This window comes from Thunnus albacares, chromosome 23, assembly GCF_914725855.1.
Source record: "Thunnus albacares chromosome 23, fThuAlb1.1, whole genome shotgun sequence".
NCBI lineage: Eukaryota > Metazoa > Chordata > Actinopteri > Scombriformes > Scombridae > Thunnus > Thunnus albacares.
This window is the reverse complement of record NC_058128.1, coordinates 17,310,754-17,334,858: the sequence shown is the minus strand read 5'-3', so window position 1 is coordinate 17,334,858 and position 24,105 is coordinate 17,310,754. Positions and strand designations below refer to the sequence as shown.

Sequence of the window (24,105 nt, the reverse complement as noted above, 5' to 3'; positions counted from 1 at the left end):
ACAATGGTGTTTTTCTTTTATTATTTGTGTTCAATATATGACATAAAAAGTAATGTTTGCTGAACATATTTTGTTTTATGCTCCATATCCCAGAGAGGCTGTGTTTACATCTTTTATTTAAAAAAATCACAAAAATGTCATTTATCAAGGGTGTCCAAACCTTTGCAGACAACTATAAATGCTTGCAGGTAATCATTCATTTGTGCCTCTGCATGTGTCCCCACTTTTATTACCTCTCCCCCTTTAATATTCATGTGTCCCTTTAGTCAGGGGACAATAGACAGGGAGGAAACACTGCTGATGTTGCACCCAGGCTTAGAAAGCCTGATACCTGAAACCACTTGATGCTAGAGGCTGACTGACAAGGAGGAAGAGAAGGGGATAGGTGGAGGTGAAGGTGAAAGGAGATGGACTGAGGGAGTGATGGGAAAAAAGAGAGACATAAACGAAAGCAGGGCTTTGAAAAAAATAAATTCTATGACTTCAAATTTGACCATCAAAAAATTATTTTTTCAGATTAGATTGTATTTTAGAGTTATTCAATTTGAAGCCTTTTTAAAAAGAAAGTTTGGATTGTGTTTGTATTGTTGTTCTACTGGTGCTTTTTTTGTTGATTTACTAAAACATAATAAAATTTAAATGCTGGATGAAATGTTGGACATAGATTACTCAGCAGACGCCTTTTTCATGACCATGAACATTTGTGTGTGGAGCTCTTCTGGTTGCATTGTTTTCAAGATTTTTGATACTTACGTCCAGTGTTTGTGTTTGTTTTTTTCCAGAGGAGGAACTGAGGAAGCTGCGGGAAGAGACCAATGTGGACTCTCTGCGGCAGGAGCTGGAGAGAGAGCGAAGCAAGCGTTTAGACCTGGAGCAGAAGATGAGTGAGGTGCTCAAGTCCAGGTAAGACAGGAGAGCAGAGTCAAAGTGAGTGACGTGAGCGACAGGAGATGAGGACTAAAATGTGCGATATGGGAAGTAATAATAATGACGGAAAGACAGGAAATGGTGACACTACAGCTCAGCAGAGTTTACCATGGGTTAAGTCAGACAGGGGGTGTTTGTATGTGTGTGTCAGTCAGTCCAAGTGCTACCCTAGGTTTCTGTTATAAATAGAGGCCTCAGCAGCTTGGGAGGCGGGGAATTCCACAAGGAGGTGTGCTTGAGTGTATGTGTTTTGATGGCGATGGAAAGAGAGAGAAAAAAAAAAAAAAACAGCAACGAGTCACGCGCCAGTCTGTGTAGCCAAGCGCACACTGTCACACCGTCGCTATGCTGGTGACAGGAAAAGCTTGCGTCTCTTGGCACCCTTAAAGCCAACCCTAAACCCAGGGTGCGCATGTACGGCTGTGCGTGTGTGATCAGATGATGTTTCTGTGCCTGCCAATGGGAAATTCCACTGGTGCTCTCCAAGTGATTACCAACACAGAAACACAGACCCAAGAATGTGAGACTCAGTGCAGGATTTTGTAAGAGTTGAACTAATGGACCATGACCCGGGAGTTTTCTTCAGTTAATCCTTGGTCAGCAGCATCCAGCCAGAGAGATGTAGACGAGGACAGCAGATTACAGTCGTCTTCTGTGGCTGTTATCCAGGTGCCAGTGAGCAAGGCAGTGGAGTACGGTGGTGACATTTAGAACACTCTGGTTTCACTAGGAATTTTCCAGGTGTGACTAGAATAGGCTCCTAAATTTAGACTGTACTATATCAGTACACTGCAACATCCCAGATACAGATGAGAAACAAATTAAAGGAAAAATCCACAAGCGTTTATTTAGTCACCACGAACCAGAACAGCTTCTGTGCTCATTGGCAGATATCCTACAAGTCTGCATGTATGTGTTCAACTGGGTTGTTGACTGCTAACACCATACTGTAGCTTATGATTCACATCATTTTCATACTCATGAAACCATTCAGTCACACCTCGTACTCTGTATGGAAGCATGTGAATTTGTTATCTACTCATATATTCAAGTTTTTCCTTCCTTCCTTTTCCCTTTGTCTCATGTCTGTATATAACTGCAGCAGCTCCTGTGTATAAAGTGGCAATGATGGTTATGTGGTCATTAGAACAAAGGTTAGTTGATTAATTGATTAGTTAATCACCAGAAAATTTATCAGCAACAATTGTATTCGTTTATTCATCATTTTGAGTCATTTTTATGATGAAAAAAGCCACATTTCTCTGATTTCAGCTACTCAAATGTGAATATTTGCTGGTTTCCTTAGTCTTCTATGATTGTAAACTGAATATCTTTGGGTTTTGGATTGTTGGTAGGATAAAACAAGACATTTAAAGAAATCACCCGAGGCTTTGGGAAATTGTAGAGGGCGTTTCTTGACCATTTTCTGACATCACATATTCAATTAATTGAGAACATAAATAGCAGATTAATCGATAATGAAAGTAATCATTAATTGCAGCCCTAGTGGTCATTACTAGGTAAGTTAGTTTCAAATGCTATTCTTTGTTTTTGTCTTTGGATGAAAACAGACTGTAGTAACACATGGAGGCTGTTATTATTGTATTGTATTATGTACATTGTTTTTCGAAGCTTGTATTTGGAGCCTAAAAATCTAAATTTGAGCTGGCAGCCATAGTGAAACTGACGTGGGACAACCAAATGCCAGCCACAACGTTTGTGAAAAGCTAAGACACCTGTTCATCAAACAGTTGTTTTGTATTCATAGAGAGAAGTTCACCCACAGTCTTACTATTTCTTAGCCATTAGCAAGAAATACGACCACCATTAAACCATTAAAGATGAAAGGACAAGATGCTTGCCAACGCCAATATCATCTTGGAATGTGTTTAATCTTTTAATTGATTTCTATTTTTATTCTGCATTCATAACTATTCATTCATGTCAGTGCAAGAGATGGAGACCTCTTTAATGATATATTTTGTTTTGCATAAAATTTGCTTGACAGTTGAATCAAAACATAGTATGAAGCTAATTTGTATGGTTATAAGAGTATGCATGCTTAGTTTAAGGAAAGGCTGTCCTCTTTCTATGTATCTTTCTTTGTGAAGCCACTGCTAGACATTTTAACACTGAAATTATTCATTTCAACAAAGGCAGTTTGAGACTGAAATGTCTTCTCATTCTCTCTCTGTCCCTATATGTGTCTGTCTTAGCTCAACTCAGACAGCGACTGATTTATCCAAAGCAGCAGCTTTCTTAACATGAACTTCCTGAGACGTGCCTGCTATAGCATCTGCAGCTCTGGCAACAGAGAAGTGAGACTGACACTTGAAAAATCTCTCTCTTTCTCTCTCTCTCTGCCTCTCTGTCTCTCTCTCTCTCTCCCTCAGGCTGGAGGACTCTCCGCCACAACCTCCCCGAAAACAGCAGTCGCCCTCTAACAATGGAACAGGTAAGACCCCGGAGGGAGAAAGACAGCCAGGCGAGTGAGAGTCAGGAAGGGGGGTGAGTGGAAAGGAAGACTTTGACGTCTTCTAGCGTGGGAGTAAATCAAGAGGACCGTTCGTGTGTGTGTGTGTGTGTGTGATGTAGGATGTATGCGTGGAAAGCTTGAAAGGAGGGGAGTGTGTCAGAAGTGCAGATGGGTTATTCCAGGGCATATAACAGTGTGTGGTGTGCGTGCGCTTTCTCATGGCAACAGTATTACACACTTATGGAGACTACAGGGTCATTTTGAGTTTGTAATTTGTTGTCTGTTGTGTATACATTGCACCAAAACCTATTTAGTTGTTTTCATTAAGACAAAGCTGCACTAACAATGTCAGTGCTGTCTGCGTGTGCGTGTTTAAACATACGTCAAGGGGAGGGGAGCGTGTGTATATTTTAGAGAGAGAGAGAGAAATGGAGCAAGAGACAGAGAGACTTATTTTGGAAAATGGGTTATGATTGTAGATCACTTCATCTAGGGCAGACGTGCCTGATTGGACTGTGTTAACTGTGTAAACTATAAATGAAAATGGCTTCTAACACAATGTCATCATCAGCACAAAGATACTCGTGTTCATAATGAATGTGCAGCAGGAAAAAACCAACCCTGCCAGAGCTTTCACTTTGCCATAATTACATTCTTTTTTTGTTTGTTTGTTTACGTATTCATCCTCTCAGTGACCGAGCATACAGGCTGTTCTTTTTTTTTTTTTTTTTATTCAGCTGCATATTCACAGTCACATTCAGGCGCGGTTCTGCAGCTGCATTAGTGTCCATTAGTGTACGACACAGGGGCATTTCAGCATTAGTAATTGACCGTTTATTAAGCCCCACCCACCCCCGTAGGCAATGTTGCTACGCCTGTCAAGCTTTCAGTTCTTGTGCAACACATATGTACTTCATAGTAATTACAAGGGCCGATTTACTACTAGAAATGTTAAGTATTTTCATAATCAATAGGTCAGCATCCTCACCAGCTGATGATCCATTTAGAAAACATAGAAATAAAGGAGCAGCATAATTCTTGGATTGCATGGTAGAGTGAGTTAGCCCTAGTGTCGCAGTACAGTATTTCAATAAAAGTTTGTTCTAACATAACTCTAGATCACATTAGATCACCACATAGCCATCTTTTTATACAAACAACAGATTATTTTATGGAAATCGATCATTTCGGGAAACACACAAACCTAATCTATCTGTTCTCTTTAGCGGAGAAACAGCAGAAGGAGGTATGGAGTTCGCGGCTGCAGAAGTGGCTGTACGAGCGCTTCGGGGTTTACATCGAAGACTTCCGTTTTCAGCCGGAGGAGAGCACTGTAGAGGCTGAGGAACCGCTAAGTGCTAAAAGGTGGGTGTGAGAGCCGCTCTGAAACAGAGTATAAAGGGTCTGTCCTCAGGTATTGATTCTGCGGTTGTTCAAGAAGATGTGGAGTCAGACAGCTAGACAGCAACCAGGGAATACTAAAGGTGTGCAGCCAAATACAGTTATCATGAACAGTGTCACAGTTGTCAGGGAATTGTATTTGCTTTTATTTGATGAATAGAGTCATATTATAGACCGTGAATGCACCATAGATTAAAAAAAACTGTTGTACTTCAGTGTACTGTAGCTCCCTTGAACTGTGCACTTGCATTATGTTGGTTGCAAGAGGAGACAAGTTCAGAAAAACATTTATTGTGCAGGAAGAATTACGAGAGGACTGAGGAAGAAAGCTCTTTTCTTATTCCTCCTCTGTAAAGGCGAGTGAGTCATGCCAGGCTGATTAAGGCCAAAGTGTCAGCACTTCCTCTCGCACACAAAATAGCATTTTCTTTGTGTGTTTTTAAACATGAGCATCTGTATGTGTTCTGACCTTCACTTTTTGTGTTTGTTTTACATCCAGGTTGACAGAAAATATGAGGCGACTCAGTGAGTATTCAAAAACACACACAAATAAATAGAAAGCTACAGTGGAAGTACAGACTGTTTTCTAACTTTGCTGTCAGTTTATTATTAGGTTTTCAGTAGTTATTTGTTGCGTAGCAGCTTCTGCAAAATTCTGCAGTGCTACAATATCAACCACAGTGAAAATTATGCACCACACACACCCTGTTCATGTTATTTCCCTTTTAACATGAAGACATTTAATTAATATGGATGGATTGAAAGTAGAATTTAACCATCCAGAACAGATTTTCACTGTGAAAAAACTAATTCTCATTTAAGAAATAACATTTTTCATACATTTAAGTCCTACAAGTCACTATTCATAAATTGAACTAGAGGTGTCACGATTCTCCAAATCCACGATTCGATTTGACTTTCGATTAAACTTTTTTTTTTCCAGCACTGACGGCTATGACATTGTTAGACTATGGAGTCTTGATTTGTAAGGATCAACAGATCCTGTATGCCCTGACAACTGTCATTTACATTTTTAATTCTTCTTTAAAAGGATAGGCTACATGGTATCAGGTGTGATATAACCGCCATATTTTTTTGGAATGTACCTTTAGGCCATATGGTCAAATTTAAATAATTTATTTAAAATTTAATAACAATAACTTCTTTTATTTCACCAGTCAATTGGGCAACACAAACCTGAAAAGAAGAGCCACTAGATGGCAGAAGGGAACTTTACAACAACAGCTGGTTTAAGTTTAAGTTTTGCACTTTTTAGACGGTCCCTGTGCACTCGTCTCACAGCCGGCTGTACATAGAGGCCAATGTTATTTTCGCTTATGAGTCATTGATCCGGGAAGTTTGATTCTGTCAGTATGTTTCCAACTTCACTGAAGTGTGTATAGCATAGCCTACGAACTATAGTTTGTTGTTTACACAAGTTATGGGAAAGGCAAAATGTTGCCACATGGGTGACAGTTCTGTTGTTTCTCCATCATCTCCAACTCCAGTAGTGGCCACAGTGTCTCAAAAAGTAATGCAGCTGCAGGCTACCTGTAAGCTACCTTGTGTTGTCTTTGAAATGTTGTTTTGTTTTTTTTCCTTCGGATAGGCACAGGTAGATGGGGTTGGAGAGAGAAAAAATACTGGTAGAATCACCAATCCTGCTTTTGATTTCAAAAGTTGAAATCAAACACTCGTTTCAATCGATTTTAGAATCGAAATCCTGACACCCCTAAAATGAACACACACATAAACCACATTGAATATATCCCTTTACCCTTGTTTTAGAGCGAGGAGCCAGACCTGTCACCAACTTCTTAAGGAACCTCTCCGCCTTATCTAATTGGCACTCAGTCTACACCTCAGCTATTGCCTTCATTGTGAGTATTCACTTTTCCTTCTCATCATTTCTAACACTGTATTCTTATAAATTCAAATTATTTGAGCCGGTTAAGTTTAGCCCAATCTTACACATCCAACACGTAACAGTGAAATGAAAAGAAAGTCATTTCTGCACTGACAGATTGCAGGGGCCTCTGCCAAAAGACCGCAGAGGTCTCATCAGACCTTCATTAATGTCCACAGCCGGTGATTATTTTAAATCATCTTCAACCCCATTGATTGTGGCCACACATGCCAAAGCCATCTCAGATTCTAGTGATGATCCCGCTATAGTGTTGACAGGAGACTCTTAATAGCATCTTTCACTGCCAGTGAAGTCTCCAAAATTAAAATGCTTTGAGTCAGTGTCAGGATAAGCCTCCCAAATCATAATTGAAGGAAATCTTTATTGAGGTCTTGTCATCAGTTTGTCTTTCTCTCATATGTAGAGCAACACAGTGCTTTTTTAAGTAGAGGCCTGTCAAATAAACTTGGTGGTTATTAAGAATATACCAATATGTTAGAAAAGTAGAAAGGATACATGTTGTTAAACTGTAATTTGAACGTAATTTGAATTGAACACATTGTTGTAAACTGTGATCATCACTATAAAACGAACAATAAAGCTAAAGTTAACCTGCTTTATGTTGTGCTCTGTTCTGTTGCAGATCTACATGAATGCTGCTTGGCATGGCTGGGCCATTCCCATGTTACTCTTCCTGGCTATCCTGCGCTTGTCCTTAAATTACCTCATCGCCAGGTACAACATTTCTCTTCAGTGGACAGTCGTGTATTAGAGAGACATCCACTGTGCCATTTTTTAAAATCATTTAAATTGGAGCATTTCGAAGATCATTATGAAATGAGGGCATATTAGTATTTGTCAGACATCTGTCTGGACTTGGATCTTTAAACTGGGACACCTGGTCACCTTTTAAAGTAATAAAAGTTGTATAGATGTTACTCAAAAGTAACATAGTAGTTTTGTAGCTTTGGTTTATAAAAGTGCACACCTCTTCTTACTTTCCAGAGGTTGGAGGATCCAGTGGAGCATTGTGCCTGAGGTCTCTGAGCCCATGGTAAGACGATTTCTCACTGCTTCCTGTTTTCTTTGTTTCAGTAGGAAAAATCTATGAGTGAGAAGCAAAGGAGAATATTAGTATATAGTCTCACTAACCTGTTGTCTTTTTCGTGTTCTGCAGGAACCTCCAAAGGAAGACTTGACTGTATCTGAGAAGTTCCAGCTTGTACTTGACGTTGCACAAAAAGCACAGGTACAACATGTTACTCCTCAAACCAGTGTGCACATATAGTGAAACTGAATTTGTTCATACAGTGTTTCAACTCTCCTTGCAGAACCTTTTTGGCAAGATGGCGGATGTTTTAGAGAAGATAAAGAAGTAAGTTTAATTAGTTGTATTTTAAATTAAAACACTTTAACTTTTAGACCATATTGACAGATATTGTTTCTCTCCTCCGTGTGTGTGTGTGTGTGCGTGTGCGTGTGCATCTGTCTGTCAGCCTCTTCATGTGGGTGCAGCCGGAGAGTACCCGCAAACTTTACATCTGCCTGTGGGTGGCTTTCATCACCTCCTGCGTCCTGCCATACAAACTGATGGGTTTCATGATCGGTGAGAGACACACACACGCAAAGCTTCTCTATCCTTTTGTACATAACTATGCAGGATACTTGAATGAATGCAAATACTTCTATTCAATCCGGCGCACACAAACAAATGCATTCATAAGACTTGTGTAACTGTTCTCCCTTTGCCTGTGAGGGGCAGCTGTAGGCTGTTTACATGCCTGTCTGATAATATTAGTTACTGCTACAGTATTTCTTGTAAACAAAGTGTCTCCAAACGGCTTTCCTCACAAGATGCTTAGAGAAAATATAGTTGTAGACACAATGGCTGTGTTTATTCAGTCAGCAAAATATATTTGTCTCCTCATGTGAGCACTAAATGAACTTCATCTCTACTGTAAATGAGTCAGAGAACCAAAATCAGGTGGTCGATTTCTGCATTAGAAACTAGCTGTCGGCGTTTTCACTAAAAGTATGACATCTGCAGCCAATCCAACAGAATTGCTTACACCAGTTTTGTGGCCCGGCATACAGACCTGAACCAGATTTTATTGGGATCAAAATGTTCAAAATGATCAAAAGCAGACTGCTTCAGTGCCAGCCATCAGATGTGTTCAGTGATTAAAACAGATAGGTTGGAGAAACAACTGACCAATCAGAGCTTAGTAGGTGGAATCAAGAATGGGGATATCATCTTCTTACATAGCTAGCTTGTTAGGTACCTAGCTACATTTATGAAAAGTAGCGTCAGGAAAACGGCGATAAGCGTAGATTAGATCGACACAGCTGCACAAGAAGTTGAGTGTCTACATGCAGAAATAACAACTCATAAATGACTTATTTCTTTAACCAATTTGGCAAGCGTGGAATTAACTGTTTGTAGCTACTTCAACTAACGGAAATGTCGTCCGTGGCCGGTTAAGTCACTCACAACTGATTTTGTTATGATAAAACAAAACAAAATAACCCCTCACCCCACTACCAACACAAAATCAGCTGACATGAGCTGATATATATCAAGCTGAACCAATGAAATGAAACAAAATGACAATTCAGTCTGTTTATCAGGCTAACTGTAGACCTTTATCACAGCAGACCTTTTGGAAGCATAAAGCACAGGTGTAAATAATAACATTAGTGATGCCTCAGCTCCATTTAGCTGCTTCAGTTTCAGGATTCTGGTATTGTGCATGCTGGCTCTCTGTCACTGCTGTAGCTTAATGGCACATTTGAATAAGTCAGAGACATCGTTAATGATATTAGTAACACCTGTGCTTTTCCTACTGTGAGTCAAAATATCTTTGGCTACTGCATTTTGAATTTTGTTGTGTACTAAATGTCCCTGTTATCACAGGTGTTGTTGTCAGCAATAAGTTATTAAAGAGACTTAACTCCATTTGTACACTCAGTGCCCATTTCAACCTGTTATGTTGTAATACGTGCAACATAACTCAAGGCTTGTTTTTGTTAATGAAGACAAATTACAGTCCCAACCACTCTTCATTGTGTGTGCTAAACAATATCGAAATGTGGAGGTAATTGACACAAAAATCATTTTCAAAGAATATAAATGATGTGAAGGATGGAAAAGGACGCACCATGAATGCCACTGAGACTTAAAACGATAAAAGCTTTGAACTTTGAAATGTGGAAGGCCTTTTAAAAGTGACGTTATTGGAGGCCATGTTTTTCACAACTTTGCCGCACAGTACAAGATTTAGATTTTCTCCTCTCACCGCCTTGTCCTCTCCAGGCCTGTACGCCGGTATCAAGTTCTTCATCATAGACTTCTTGTTTAAGAGCTGTCCGAAGCTGCGGGACAAGTATGACACTCCCTACATCGTGTGGAACAGCCTTCCCACTGACCCCCAGCTCAAGGAGAGGACCAACGCCACTGTGTCACGGCGGGTGAGGAGCAGAAACACACACTTCATCTACTTCTTCATTGCCTTCTCCTGCTCATTCATGCTTTCTCAGACTAATTAAACACACAGACCATTTGACACAGCTTAGTCTGAATCCTAAGACAGAACATGTCTATAATGCACAAAGCATAAGATTATTCATGCTACCTTAATTCTCTGTTTAGGCCCTCCTTGTTGCTAACCTAAAAAGCTGAAGTTTATACCTACAGAGGCATCCCAATCTGTCTAGCAGCTACAGCAGTGATGCCGTTGAGGTCCACTGGAGTTCAGTTACAGGTTCAGTCTTTCATGTTGGCAAGAATCCACCTGCTGAAGTGTCAGTCTAAAAGAGAAAAAAAGGGGTCAATAACGTCACAAAATATCTTCACTCCTGTCAATAGTACATTAACAATCAGCCACTCACTGTTATAATCTAATACCAGAAAGTGTTTTATGTAAGGTTGAGTGTGTGAGCATGTGTGTCTTTGTTGTGGCATCAGTCACAGGTGTCCTCTGTCATTTCTCTCTCTCAGCTGTCTGCCTCTGAGAAGGTAGGGACTCTGGTGTGTCTCCCTTTGGTTCCTCTACTGTGCCTGGGTGTGCCGCCAGCTCACCTCAAAGCGTGTGTGTGCGTGTGTGTGTGTGCGTGCGCACACGATGTGTGACACACCATGGGACTGGCCGCTAGTGTAGAGAATGGATCAAAATGTCATGATAGCCAACAATAAAGGTTTTTTCCTTCTAAAATTGTTTGTGACAGTAAATTAAGACAGTGAGTCTGTGTGTAAACTTTAAAATAACGATTGACATTTTTGATCCATTGTCACAGATGCTTTGTGAGAAGAAGTAGCAGTGTGTTTACTGAGTAGTTAAAATGCACATAGAGTAGCCCCTTTACATAGTTATTTAATATTAGCTCAGTAAATCCTCCCTGTCCCACAACTGTATGTAGTAATTAACCCCAAAATGTCATTGCTGTTAGCTGTTTTAAATGTTGGTTCATTTCCTACAACCTAATTATTATAACATAAACATTAGTGCAGAAAGGACTGAACAATACATAAAATGATCCCTTTGACCTTAATATGTAAATAAAGATGCATTTTTAGTAGAATTATATTTTTTTTCCACAAATTAACAAGTACTTTTTGGCCTATAAACTGGTTATGTATGTTGAATGAATGATGGCCTCACTCTCTGCTTTGCACGTTACACCTGAGCCTGCAGCAAACAAGTGCACACGCAGAGAAGCACATAACGCAATACTGGAAGTGGAAGAGCTGTTTCAATATCGGCTACTTTTCTCAATATTTCTGGGAAGCTGTAGTCTTATCGGACATGACGTGTAGAGATGCTTAATGTTAAATATTTCTCCCTCTCTTTCCTCCTTTCCCTCATCATCATCTTTTCTTCCTCTTCTCCCACGTGTCCTTTCTGCCTGTGTTTTGTCACCCTGTCTGTTTTTCCTTCCTCCCTCCTCCTCCTCCTCCGTTTCCCTCCAGGTTCAGCCGGTGGCTTCTCGGAGCAGCCTGGCCACCGTGCCATGTGGGGTGAGCAGAGAGGAGGAAGCAGGTCGCTCCCACAGCACCAAGAAAGGAGCCTTTCATGAGGTCTTCAACCTGGCGGAGTCAGAGCGCCCTCTGGCGGGTGAGACCACTTACTGTATCTCTGTTTTTCATTTGCAATGACATCTCTCGTGTTCAGCTGCATTGCAATTTGTACAGCTGACATCTTATTTGTCTCAGTTTGTAAGATAAAGTTTAAAAAACGCTTCATCCATCTCTATGGTTGGAAATGATTGACTAAAGTTGCAAGATAAAATCATAACCTAGCTTAGAATAAGAAATAATCTAATTTTTTCTCCATCCTGTGTGTTTTCAGTGTGTGATAACGGCTGGAGGTGTTGCCTGATAAACAGAGACAGGAAGATGCCCACAGACTACATCAGGAACGGAGTGCTTTTCGTCACAGAGAAGTAAGTGGGACATCTTCTCTCAAGAGAACATCTTTTATTGTTAAATCTGAGTGAACGAGAGAAAAAAATAAGTTCTTAAAGGTGCAGCAGGGAGGAGAAACAGGAAACCGAAGACGTTTTAAGTAAATGAAAAGCTATTAGCTTACTAGCAGCTATACCACATCTCTCCCTCCCTCCCTGTCTCTGTGTCAGTCAGTCAGCAGTGGATCGAGTAGGACAGCCCTTCCCCCAGAGAATATCCCTGATCTTTAAATCTCTTAACCTCTCTGGATATGTAACTGACAAGCAGTCCATTCAGTTTGTCGTATGTTTTGCCAGCCTGTTTGTTTTCTGTTTTCTCAGTTACTTGTGCTTTGAGAGCTCCAGCTCCCGATCTGGCTCCTCCAAGAAGAATAAAGTTATCAAGCTGGTGGACATCACTGACATACAAAAGGTAATCACTCTTGAATAAACTCCAAAGACATTTAAATAAGGGGCGGAAACACTTACCGTTGATCATTAAGATTTGATTTTTAACATTTTTTAATAATGTGCGGTAAAAAAAAAACCCAATAATGACTTCCTGTGTTTTTTCTCACCACTCCAGTACAAAGTGCTTTCAGTCCTACCAGGAAGTGGGATGGGCATCTCCATAGCGACTCCTTCTACTCAGAAGGTACAGTATGTAAAGACTGTTGTACGAAACACCAAAACACAGCCAAAAACACAAGATGCTATAGATTGAAATCAGGTTAATGTATTCAGGTTTTGCAGCTAAAGTTCACCATGTGTATGAAGTTTTTCAAATGGCTTATATTCAGTTTAGTATGCATATATTAAAGCTATAAGAAGTCTAAAACATTTGTAGTAACCTAGATGTTATTTGTGTCTGAGTCCTTGCCATCAACTCCGAAAATGTCATCAATAATTGCTATGAATTATTAATGAATTAGTAAGCCAGAGAGATAATTATTAACAGACTGAAATGTAATGTTGAGGGATGTAATGAGACATCAGAACTAAAACAATGGTCAAGATGCATTCTGTAAGACGTATACCAACATACACATTGTATACTTGACTGGCCAGCTTTGCACATTGGCGCCCCCAAGTGGAAACATGAAGACACTGAAAATTTGAGGTCTTCGGAGATGTGACCATGTGATCAGTATTTAAAATTAAAATATATATATATATGTTTTTTACTTATCACTTAAATGTATTCTTGGTTATTGGTTGAAGCAATGAGCTAAGTGATGACTCACCACCGTTTCTGATAGTTTTCTAACTATGATTAATCATTCATGTGTGCTGTAATTCATCATCAATGACCATGTCATCACCGTGCAAAACTAATTTGGTGTAGTTTCTGAGATAATGTGAGAGATTAAGAGTTCCTCTACGGAGAGAGAATATTTGAATCATTCTTAATGTAAATAATCCTTTTAAAGTAAATAACCAGCAATTTTTTATATTTTTCTTAAACTGATTCTACTTAGAAGTGTGTGTGTGTGTGTGTGTGTGTGTGTGTGTGTGTGTGTGTCCAAAGTCTAATATACTGTATCTTATTCCTCTGTGCTGTAGACCTCTGTTGTCCAAAAACTATTAACAACATGTCAAGGAGTCACACCGTTGCGCTGGCTAACATGTGCCTTCGCCCCAAAGATTACAGTCATGTTAGTTTGTTAGAAACCTCCAAAGATTAATTAACAGCGATCACGTTTTCAGTCTTCAGTTGCCACACATGCTCAGTGGTGTCTGCCAAACAAGGCACTTCTCTCCTGAGCCTCAAAACATGATCACTATATTAGTCTTTGGAGTTGTTTCTAAAAAGAACTCTAGTAACCATTGCCTTTGGGGACAAGGAACATGTCACCCAGTGCAGCAGTGTGGCTCATTGACGAGTTTTTAATAGTTTTTAGACAACAACAGAGGTCTACAGCACAGAGGAATAAGATATATCAGTCTTTGGATACACACACAATACTTAGGTAAGTAGGATTAGTTCAGTTTGGTTCTGCACATCCAGCCAAACCCTTCAAAAACCACTGGGATTATCTGAAAAATGCATGATCACAAAGCTGGAAACAGGACTGTTCTTCTTGGCTCATATAGTTACATATTAATCACTCAGCATCTCTGTCTCCCGCAGCCACTGGTGTTTGGCGCCATGATGCACAGAGACGAGGCTTTCGAGGCCATCTTCACCCAGTACATGAAGATCATGACCACCACCAAACCACCAGCCAGTGCAGAGCTCTAGACGGCCCGCGTCCTAATCAACACATCTCCACACCGGGGCTTAAGTCTGGGGCCGAGAGCCTCCTGAGTTTCAACTGGACTGGAAGATACTTTGAAACACCACACTACTCCTGTTCTGAGCGAGCCTCCTCCTCCTCCTCCCCCTCCTCCTCCTCCTCTTGTGACGGGCCTCCGCTTCCTCATCGACGCTCATCGCCCAGCTTTGATTGATGGATTCCCTGTTTAGTCCACGTCGGAGGGGGGATATGTGGGAGTATCCGCTACACGTGTAGTTGGGATTTAATGATCACACACTTCTTGCAGGTGCTGGGAAAACGGACAAAATCCACTAACTGGTTCCGGGAGGAGTGAGGATCAGTGTGGTTTTTATCAATCAGCAGAAGGCCGGTGAGGGGGCTGGTTCTCCTCTCCCACCTGACTGACCAACTAACTGGCTTCCTGACGTAGTCGTTTCCGTGTTTGCATGTGTGAGTGTGTGTGTATGTGTGGGCAGAAATTGTCTTAAACTGTGTCAAGTATCTATTTTTCTCTTCACTCCTCAGTCAGTGAAGAGACTTCTGCTGTGGTAGGAAGAATTCAAAAAGTGCTCATACGTAAAACAACTTATATACGTAAAAAACAATATCATAACACCTGGAAGATTTAAAAAAAGAAAAAAAAGTTCTTTAGGTTGCCAGACATCTGTAGAAACCAATATGTAAGTTTAGCTTTATAAATCACTGCGAAAAACAACTGTCAGTGTTGAATTTTTAGACATTTAAGCTCGCTGATTGGTGCCTAGCCCAACAAAATTATAGTCGTGTGAGCGGTCAGTGATTGTTTTTTTTTTTAAATGTGTATTAGCTGTGAAAATGTCAGACGACTACTTGTCTGACACAAAGCCTTTCTGTTAGTTTACATTGCTGCTGTCAAAATTTTTTTTTTTTTTTTTTGAATTTCTCCTCTTCTTTATAGACACAGACACATCTCAGCAGCGACAGTACGTTTTAGTTGTTCTTGTCGGTTTAACAGAAAATCTGCTGCGCTCAGCATCCGCTTCAGTGTTTTGTAAGTGTGCGTAACGTGTAGTGAAATGTTTTTGTTTTTGTTTTGTTTTTTCAGAAATGCCTTTCTTTTTGAAAAACGTCTTTTCTTTTTGTCTTTTTGTGACAGCCTTTGGGATGAGGAACCGGTCCAGGAGCTGTTGATTGTGTCAGAAATGAGAGCACAACCACTGTTACAGTAGATGGTTCAAACACTGACTGCCATTTAGAGTTTTGACACAGACCTCCCGTGTCTAAGCTTTTCTTTTGAAGGCACAGTCTGTAAATATATAGCGAGAAATTCTTTTTTTTTTTTTCCCCCATCGATGGTATTCTCCCTGCACTTTATTAGAAAGTTAACTGGCATTCCTGACATTTATGCAGTTGCAGTACAAGCTCATTACTCACCAGTTACGCCCTACGGTATTTCACTTCTGTCTACTTGGGCCAGCTCAGGTTCTTTTCCTGCTGGTGTTAGTGCAACTCAGCACAGCACAAAGCACATTGTATTAATACAGGATTGATGTCTGCCACAGGGAGGATATTATTATTATCATTATTATTATTACTATTATTATTATTATTATTGTTATTGTGAGCAAGACAACTTTCAAGCTGACCATAAAAGAAGAAGGTACTTTGACTTCAAACGATTACTTTCACATCACAGCCCACAAAGGGCTCCCTCACACATTCAAGTGTTGCCGTATTTCAGCGTTTGACATTTAAATCCGACCTTGATCGCCTAAGAACAGAGGAGAAATAACATCATATTCACTTTTTAAAATCAGAAAAGAAAAGACATGCCTAATAAGTTTGTTTTGTGTTTTTTTTGTTTTTTTGTTTCTGCTTTACTGTAACGCCACAGTGAGTAGAGATTGACTTCTGGGTGCTCTTCCACTTGTTCCAGATTGTCTAAATGTGCGCTTTTTTTTTTTTTTTCAATAGAATAGTATAAAGTATATTGAACTGGATATTTCAACGTCACTTTATTTTAAGACACCATTCACAAGAGTAAAGCTGGTATTTACTCTTGCCGAATGGTTTGATATGTAGAAATATAATGCCAAACTACGTCAGACACTTTTATGTGTTTTGTGAGATGAATGGAGATAATGGATAATGGGAGCTGGAGGTGACGGATTTCTCTTCAGATTTCTAATGAGAGACAGTAGAGTAGCTGTTTACTGTGTGTCCAGCAGCACAAGCTTTAGTTTCCTTGTAAATCTTACAAAACACTGTTAAAAAAGGGAGACCTTGACATTTAAATATTGACATTTATTCAGGTAATTTTTACTCACAGGCCACTTCTTTCTAGTTGTGTCACCATTCCTCAAGAAAAGCAGAGGATTTCTTTCCATTATCTGCCTCACAGGTTCCAGGTAAAAAGATAAAACAGACTTAAAATGTCAAGGTTTCTCTCTTAAGTCTATACAAATCCTCTTGTCATCATTATCAATTAGAATCAACTGAACTGGATATGAAATTGCCAGAGATGCAGTGGACCAGTTCAAACATTAGACATTAATATTATTTTTAGTTAAAACTAATTAAGAATGGATATTTTTCATCCGTATGATTTTTTTTGGACCGGGCTTGTTTATTGATAGGCTGCCTTCCCAGACATGGATTTCTATTTTTGTTTAGGAATAAATTTGATCCATGAACGGGTAACTTGGATATTAGAGCAGGTGAAGTCAGTAAAGTAATGAACGCTGTCTCACTGTGTGATTGGATGGCACGCCGTAGTCTTAAAAGCTTTTACCTGAAGCCTTTTGTAATCTGTTAACTCTGAAAACCAGCTCTCTGTTAGGTGTTGGAGACCCTAACAAGGCTGCATTCAGACAAAGCACAGAATGTATCACGTTCTAAATGTCTAGGCTACTTTTTTTTTTTCTTTTGCCAAATCTTTAATTTTCTGTCTGCCATATTCTGCCTAAGCTCATGTTTACAGAAGGTTGTAAAAATTATTTTGTTCTTTTTTTTTTCTTCTTTTTCATAACAACCCAGTTTGAATTCCTTTGACTTTGGAGTTATGAAGACTGGACTGCTGTTGTTTGAAATAATGTCTCCGCTCTCATCGGCTCCACACCACTCACATGACTATCTCTGCTCATCTTTAACCAATAGTAAATCAAAACATAGTGACAACAAGAGCAGTATTTTAAACCTCATACAGCATGTAAATGGTCATATCCAACATCTCAGTACTTGGTTACAGTGTAGTGGAAGTTACAGTAAAAAAAACCAGGTTCACAGGCTTCATGCAGAGCAGAGATGGTCATGGACTGAAATGGCAACATCAGTGTTTTTGACATGTAGTTCCCTTCATAGTTGTGACACGATGCACCTTTTTGAAGAGTTATTGAGAGAGCCAGAAAGAAAACATTGTTTTTTTAAAATGAAATAAAATATATGCACACACAATACTGTAAGGCACTTATTAGAGAAGCATCCAGAAAAATGCTCAAAGGGATTGTTGAACATTTTGCAAAATACAGTTATTCGCTTTATTGCTGAGAATTAGACGAGAAGATTGATACCAGTCATGTACAGTACAGAATTTGTTAGCCTTAGACAGAGCCACTTGCTAGTAGATATTGTTAAAACAATTACTTTGTGAACTTGGTTTTGTCCATATCCACAATATTCATAAACAGTCTAACGTAATTTTCCCAACTTTTTAGCTGTAATTTTTTCTGTGTAAAAACGTCTACATTAGGTTTTCTCCCTCCTGCTGTTATTACAGAAATGTCCCTCGACTCGCCCATGTTGAACTTAATTGCTATTATAGCAAATGTTAGGAACTTTGACTAGCCTTTTTAGTCCAGCCAGGACATTTAACCTTATGGGAAATAGTGTTTGTTAAAGGCTGCTAAAGACTGAAATATTTAATAAAAATTAATTTAAAAAAAATACTGTCCTTATCTAAACATACAGTGTGAACCACACAACATATTGTTAAGTAAAGTCATGTTTCCAAACTGAATTTTTAATTATTTGCGTCATTACAAATCAGGGTGATTTTGAATGAGGTTTTCTGGAAGAGAACCTGGAAGCAGTTCTTGCTTCACTGTGACAGTCAGCTCTGTTTCTCACTGTCTTCAGTTAATTTGGTTGCTGGTTCAACCTGTTACATGCAGTGCAGTACGATTAGGCCTTTACAGCCATTGTTAATAAGATTAACCGCTCAACAGTCACCTATTTGCACCTGAGATTTGACCGTACATGAACACACAGGAGTGTATTTCCCAAAATGTCTAAAAACTATACCTTCAATGTAATGAATTGTAAGATGCACATAATGACTGCCATACTGTGCAGAGGATACACAACACTCTAATGAACTGCTGTTGTAAGAGTAACAGGGACCATGTCAAAAACAGTGGTGTTACCTTCTCAAGGTCCCCTCCGCTGAATCTGGTGTCCTCACTGTTGTATTAAATATGAAGTTCCTCTAACTGTGTGTAAATGTTGATTTAAGGGTTTTCTAAAAGCATTTCAACATCTAAGTGATCCACTTTGAATGTACAGTACTAACTGTACTAGTTTAGACAATTCACAAATGAGTTGTCTCATGGCTGCAAATAGCCTTAATCTGACATCATCACAATATGACCGAAGTAAATTTAAAAAAGGTCAAATAAATGAATCTCCAGGATTCAGTCCTGTTTTATGGACTGAGACAGAACTTGTAACATTTGCTACAGTCAGTGAACTGCAAATTAAAGCCCAGGTGCTAGCGGGAAGACAAGCCCATAGCATTCACTGCAAGGAAACACTGCAGTCATTACAGTGAGTCATTTGTCATCTGTGACAGTCGCTATAATGACTTCTCTCTTTCTTTTTTTTTCCTTCTTTTTTTTGTCAAAGAGGAATTTGTATACAAATTATTGAAATGTACAGTGAAGTAAACGAAAACCACCGAGTTTTTAAAAGACATGTCTATTGTAAAAGATAATGTGATGTACATTTTTTAATTTAAGTAAATGAATTTAAGGTATTTTGCTCTTGTGTCTGTCATCTTTTGTTATTGGGAAGTTTATAAAATGAACAATTGGTGAGTTATACAGTTGGATGTAAAAGTTTTGGCACCCCAAGTGTTCCGAAGTCTTAGGTTCTTTCTACAAGGTCTCAGACCTTAATTAGCTCGTTAGACCTGAGGCATGCCAATAATTGTCATTAGGAAATGTCAGCTGGTGCCAGTTTCAAAGCTTTACAAATACTCTGACTCTTCAAACCTTGTGCAAACACTCAGCAACCAACTCTAAGCAGCTGTGTGAGACTCTGAAAATGAAAGTTAATGATGCCTACAATGCAGATAAAGGCTACAAGAAGATAGCAAAGTGTTGTCAGCTTGCAGTTTACACAGTGTGAAATGTAATTAAGAGATGGCAGTTTAGGGGAACTGTGGAGGTCAAGATGAGATCTGGAAGATCAAGAAAAATCTTTGAGAGAACTGCTCGTATGCTGGTCAGAAAGGCAAATCAAACCCCCCATTTGACTGCAAAAAACCTGTAGGAAGATTTAGCAGATTCAAGAGTGGTGGTACAGCGTTCCACTGTGCAGTGATGCTTGCACAAACAAGACCTTCATGGAAGAGTTAGTAGAAGAAACTTACCTGCATCCTCATCATAAAATCCAACATCAGAAGAATGCAACAGAACATCTGTAGAAGCCTGATGCCACAATCTTTGGCCACAATCAGCAAAGGTATGTCTAGAGGAAAAAAGGAGCAGCATTTCATGAAAAAAAAACACCTTGTCAACTGTTAAGCATGGGGGTGGATCTATCATACTCTGGGGTTGTGTTGCAGCCAGTAGCACAGGAAACATAACACGGGTGAAGTGAAGAATGGATTCCACTAAATACCAGCAAATTCTTGACGCAAACATCACACCGTCTGTAAAAAAGCTGAAGCTGGAAAGATGATGGCTTCTACAACATGAACTTCTCATAGACTACCTCAAGAGATGGCCCTCATAGTCCCCTGACTTAAACATAATTGAAAATCTGTGGGTCAAGATGTGACAAAGGGAGATGCTGGTTTCTGTAAAGGGAAGTCAGGGGATTAGCAAAAGTTAGTAAGAATCATTCTCATGACCACACCAATAGTTCTTCCAATAGTTTTTGAGATATTTCTGTCTGGACCAAAGGTGACGGACATATAACCATATCCCCCGCATGGCTACAAAGGTAAGGATACGACAATCGGCACATTCTGGAGGAAAATAATATAAAGTAGGCAGGTAGAATCATGTTGACGATTTCTTATTTTCGCTGTTTGTCTTACTAGTTTTGGAACAGTTTTCCTCATGTGATGTTCCTCCATTCTGAGACACTCATCTCTAGTTGAATTGCCTTCTGTAATGCACTTCTAATCCCCAAAACAATCAGTAAAACAACTACAACTCATCCAGAACCAGGAAGAGTGAGCACATCACACTGATTTTAGCTACTCTACACTGGCTCCCAGTTACTTTTAGAATTGATTTTAAAATGGTTTACAAAGTACTAAAATGGCTTGGCCCCAGCCTCTATTGCGGAGCTATTAAACCACATGTCCCAGCCTGTGCCCATAGGTCCTCCAGTACCCTGCTGCTGCTCTCACAGTACTGCACCCATAAATACACTGAGGCCTCCTCTGTTTACCCACCTAAAACCTGGAACACTTTACCATCAGAAATTAGAGGTGACCTCAGTGAGTACTTCTAAAAGCCAACTAAAAACCTTTTCAAACTGGCCTTCAATTAACTTCCTTCCCAACATTTATTTATGTGCATTGCACTTTAATTGCACTTTGCCTTATTTTTAATGCATTTTAATGTGACAACCACTGTATGAAAAGCGCTGTACAAATAAATAAACTTGAGCCTTAAAGTTGGACAAAAATTAGGGTTCTTTTTGGCTTGACACTGCAGTGCCCATTTATTGCCACATGAGGTCACTGTAAGACCTGTGTCAAGACAAATCAGCTAGGCATTATCATTCTTCCTTCCCTCTCCACAGGGAGGTCAAAGGTCAGGGTAAGCTGTTTTACCCTCTTGCCCTCACTCCCCATCATGGTATGGATTCAGTACGTTGCTCAAGGATATTTCAATATTTTATTCTACATGTAGGAATAAGAAAGTGGGTGGTTTGATGTGTTATACATTCCTACCCAATGTCACCTCATTTCTATGCTGATTGGACGATCAAGGAATCAATGAATAGGTGGATGATGGCATGTTCACACAGTCTCACTCTTGTGACCTCAGCAAATCCAGGCAGCGTTTTTTTTTTCCCCCACATGTCACACAGATCAGAGTAGGAGTGATGAAAATGTAAACAGGAGGAAAACATATATAATCTTATATATTTAGATCTGTATTGAGCCACTTTCATGTGTGTAATCAATATTTCCCAATGTCACATCAAAACACACATTTTCCGGTCTTTGCAGTTCATTCTGAGTGCACCTCGGGTGTTACTCAACTAACAGAGAGGGGAGAAAAGAGCTAATATTGCCTTGCAGAAGACTACAGGCTGTTGCAACTTTAGCAGTCAATATTTCTTGGTATGGCTGATGGGAGATATATTCATCTGACACTTCTGAAATGACAACTGCATTTTAAAACATTTTGAAAATTGCATTTTATGGCACTTTCTGTGGACACATGAAACTGTTTCCTCTTCATACGTCAACGGATGGAGTCTTTTACAAAGTTCTGCTCTACATTCCGTGCAGTTTGGCTTGAATAGCACAATTTCATTTCTACTTTCAGGTAGTGGATGACATTTCTTTTTGTGCCACAGTAGAAATGAACTTCATATACCGGATTCAAGCTGTGAAAATCTTCACCTGTCTGTGAGCCCTGATGGCAAGGTAACATGTGACACACACACACACACACTAGTATTTCTGTGCAGGTAGAGGATGTGACTGCACATCAAAAACATGAAGAAACCTGTGAAATATTCTTCTTTGGGTAGATCCACAGAAAATGTTAGAGTTTGGATTTAAATGCAAAATAACTTTAAAATATTGTGCATGGAATACTGATAATATTATTCATTGTAAACACAGAAGATTAAATGCAAGGGTGAAAGATTAAAAGTCTAAAACTGTAGAACAAACATAAATTCAATTCAAACATAAACTGAAAACTTGACAGAAAAATGAGGCTGTTAACATTTTATTTTCACCTTGCCTGTCCCCCCATTTTCATTTTAAGAATCCTATTTGCAATTTTTTACTTTTAAATTACATTTTGTGTGTAAATGAGTCACCAGTAAGTGCTGTCATTCAGCGCTATGAAAGGTGGAGTGTTAAGATGCTCTTTACTTCTGATTTACATTTTGATTGAGATGTGATTATTCCAAGTAGACGTGCAAATACTAAAGCTCACTATTTCATCCATATCCACATGAAGGTACTTTTGGCAGAGAAATTGATAAATACAGTATACTAAAGGCTAAAATGACTTTTTTAAAAATGTATTACTTATATTAAACTGGATTTCACTCCAATCCAAACCTGATAACTGATAATATTGTTATTGTTATCTCAAAATAACAAAAAACCATCTCAGCTCATATACAAGAAAAGCAATATACCAACATTAACAGATTTCTTGCTGAGGACCTGTCAAAGCTCAAATTTTTTTTCCATCAGTTTTTGAGACACATTCACTGATCTGTGTTGACTTCTCTTTGTTCATAAACGCCGTATTTCAAGGCAGAGCAAGAGACGGAGTGTCAGGAACTTTCATACAGTTAAAGGCGGTTTGAAGCGACACTCTGTAAATGACACCTCAGAGTCATTCAGAGGCTCCTGTCTACCCCGCTGCTTTGCTTGATGGATTCAGTGTATTTTTAGTCTGCCCAAAAGAGACATTGCCAAACGGGGCACCATTTACCATTTGTACACTGCGACAAAATGGTGACACGGTTTGACAGCTCAGCTTTGTCTCCTTGTCCATGTCGGGGTATGTGTGTGTGTGTACGTGCTGTACACATAACACACCGAAGCCCATAACTTTACTTGAATAACTCAAACTCTAACTATATCCTTTTAAGTCCTTTTTCTATTGGCATGTTATACGCATTCAGCTGTGGTGAAGCAGCACAATTTGGAGCACCTCATTAAAAGACGCTTTTAAAATCTGTCTTCAGCCATTAAATTCTCTAACCACATACGGAGTCAACCTCCCTCTGATGAAATCTCATTGATTCATGAAAAAGTAAATCTCTTTAACTCTAAATTTAAGATCTGCTCTCGACATAGTGGCCCCTGTGAAAACTAAAAAGAAATCACAGATTTAGGCCTTGGAAAAACGAGCGAATACGTCTGCTCAAGAGGGAGTGCCGCAGAGATGAGCCAATGTGGAGGAAAAACAAATTAACAATCCACCGAGAGATCCTTACAAAATCCCTATGTGTCTATAACAAAGCTGTATGCTGTGAGAGGCAAGCATACTTCTAAAACTGAAAGTGGGAACAACCCCAGAATTTTATTTCCCACCATCGATCGCCTTTTAAATCCTTCCCAGCTTTGTGAACAACTCTGCCACGCCTCACAGTCAAAATGTGAGGAGTTTGCATCATTTTTTTTGAAAATAAGGTGGTTAATATCTGAGCTTGTATTGCAAATAATCCAAAAAATCTGACAATCAAAAAAATCTGACTGTTAGTGCCTCTCGGGAAATTTAAAC

The 24,105-nt window shown here is 39.4% G+C and overlaps 1 protein-coding gene across 4 annotated transcripts in view; it reads left to right on the top strand.

Moving 5' to 3' along the window:
- gramd4a (GRAM domain containing 4a) overlaps positions 1-19,415 on the top strand; it is a 52,017-nt gene extending 32,602 nt beyond the window's left edge. For 2 of the 4 annotated variants that reach the window (XM_044342769.1, XM_044342772.1), the window contains 17 exons: positions 783-903; positions 3,321-3,382; positions 4,630-4,768; positions 5,304-5,329; positions 6,593-6,684; positions 7,354-7,445; positions 7,716-7,764; positions 7,888-7,959; positions 8,042-8,085; positions 8,207-8,316; positions 10,024-10,178; positions 10,708-10,737; positions 11,677-11,821; positions 12,056-12,149; positions 12,492-12,582; positions 12,736-12,804; positions 14,281-19,415. In XM_044342769.1, the coding sequence (XP_044198704.1) occupies positions 783-903; positions 3,321-3,382; positions 4,630-4,768; positions 5,304-5,329; positions 6,593-6,684; positions 7,354-7,445; positions 7,716-7,764; positions 7,888-7,959; positions 8,042-8,085; positions 8,207-8,316; positions 10,024-10,178; positions 10,708-10,737; positions 11,677-11,821; positions 12,056-12,149; positions 12,492-12,582; positions 12,736-12,804; positions 14,281-14,391 (1,502 nt within the window). In that variant the 3' untranslated portion in view covers positions 14,392-19,415. The remainder of the gene's footprint in view (positions 1-782; positions 904-3,320; positions 3,383-4,629; positions 4,769-5,303; positions 5,330-6,592; positions 6,685-7,353; positions 7,446-7,715; positions 7,765-7,887; positions 7,960-8,041; positions 8,086-8,206; positions 8,317-10,023; positions 10,179-10,707; positions 10,738-11,676; positions 11,822-12,055; positions 12,150-12,491; positions 12,583-12,735; positions 12,805-14,280) is intronic. The other 2 variants (XM_044342770.1, XM_044342771.1) reach the window with 2 other exon arrangements.
- The last annotated feature ends 4,690 nt before the right edge of the window (positions 19,416-24,105 follow it).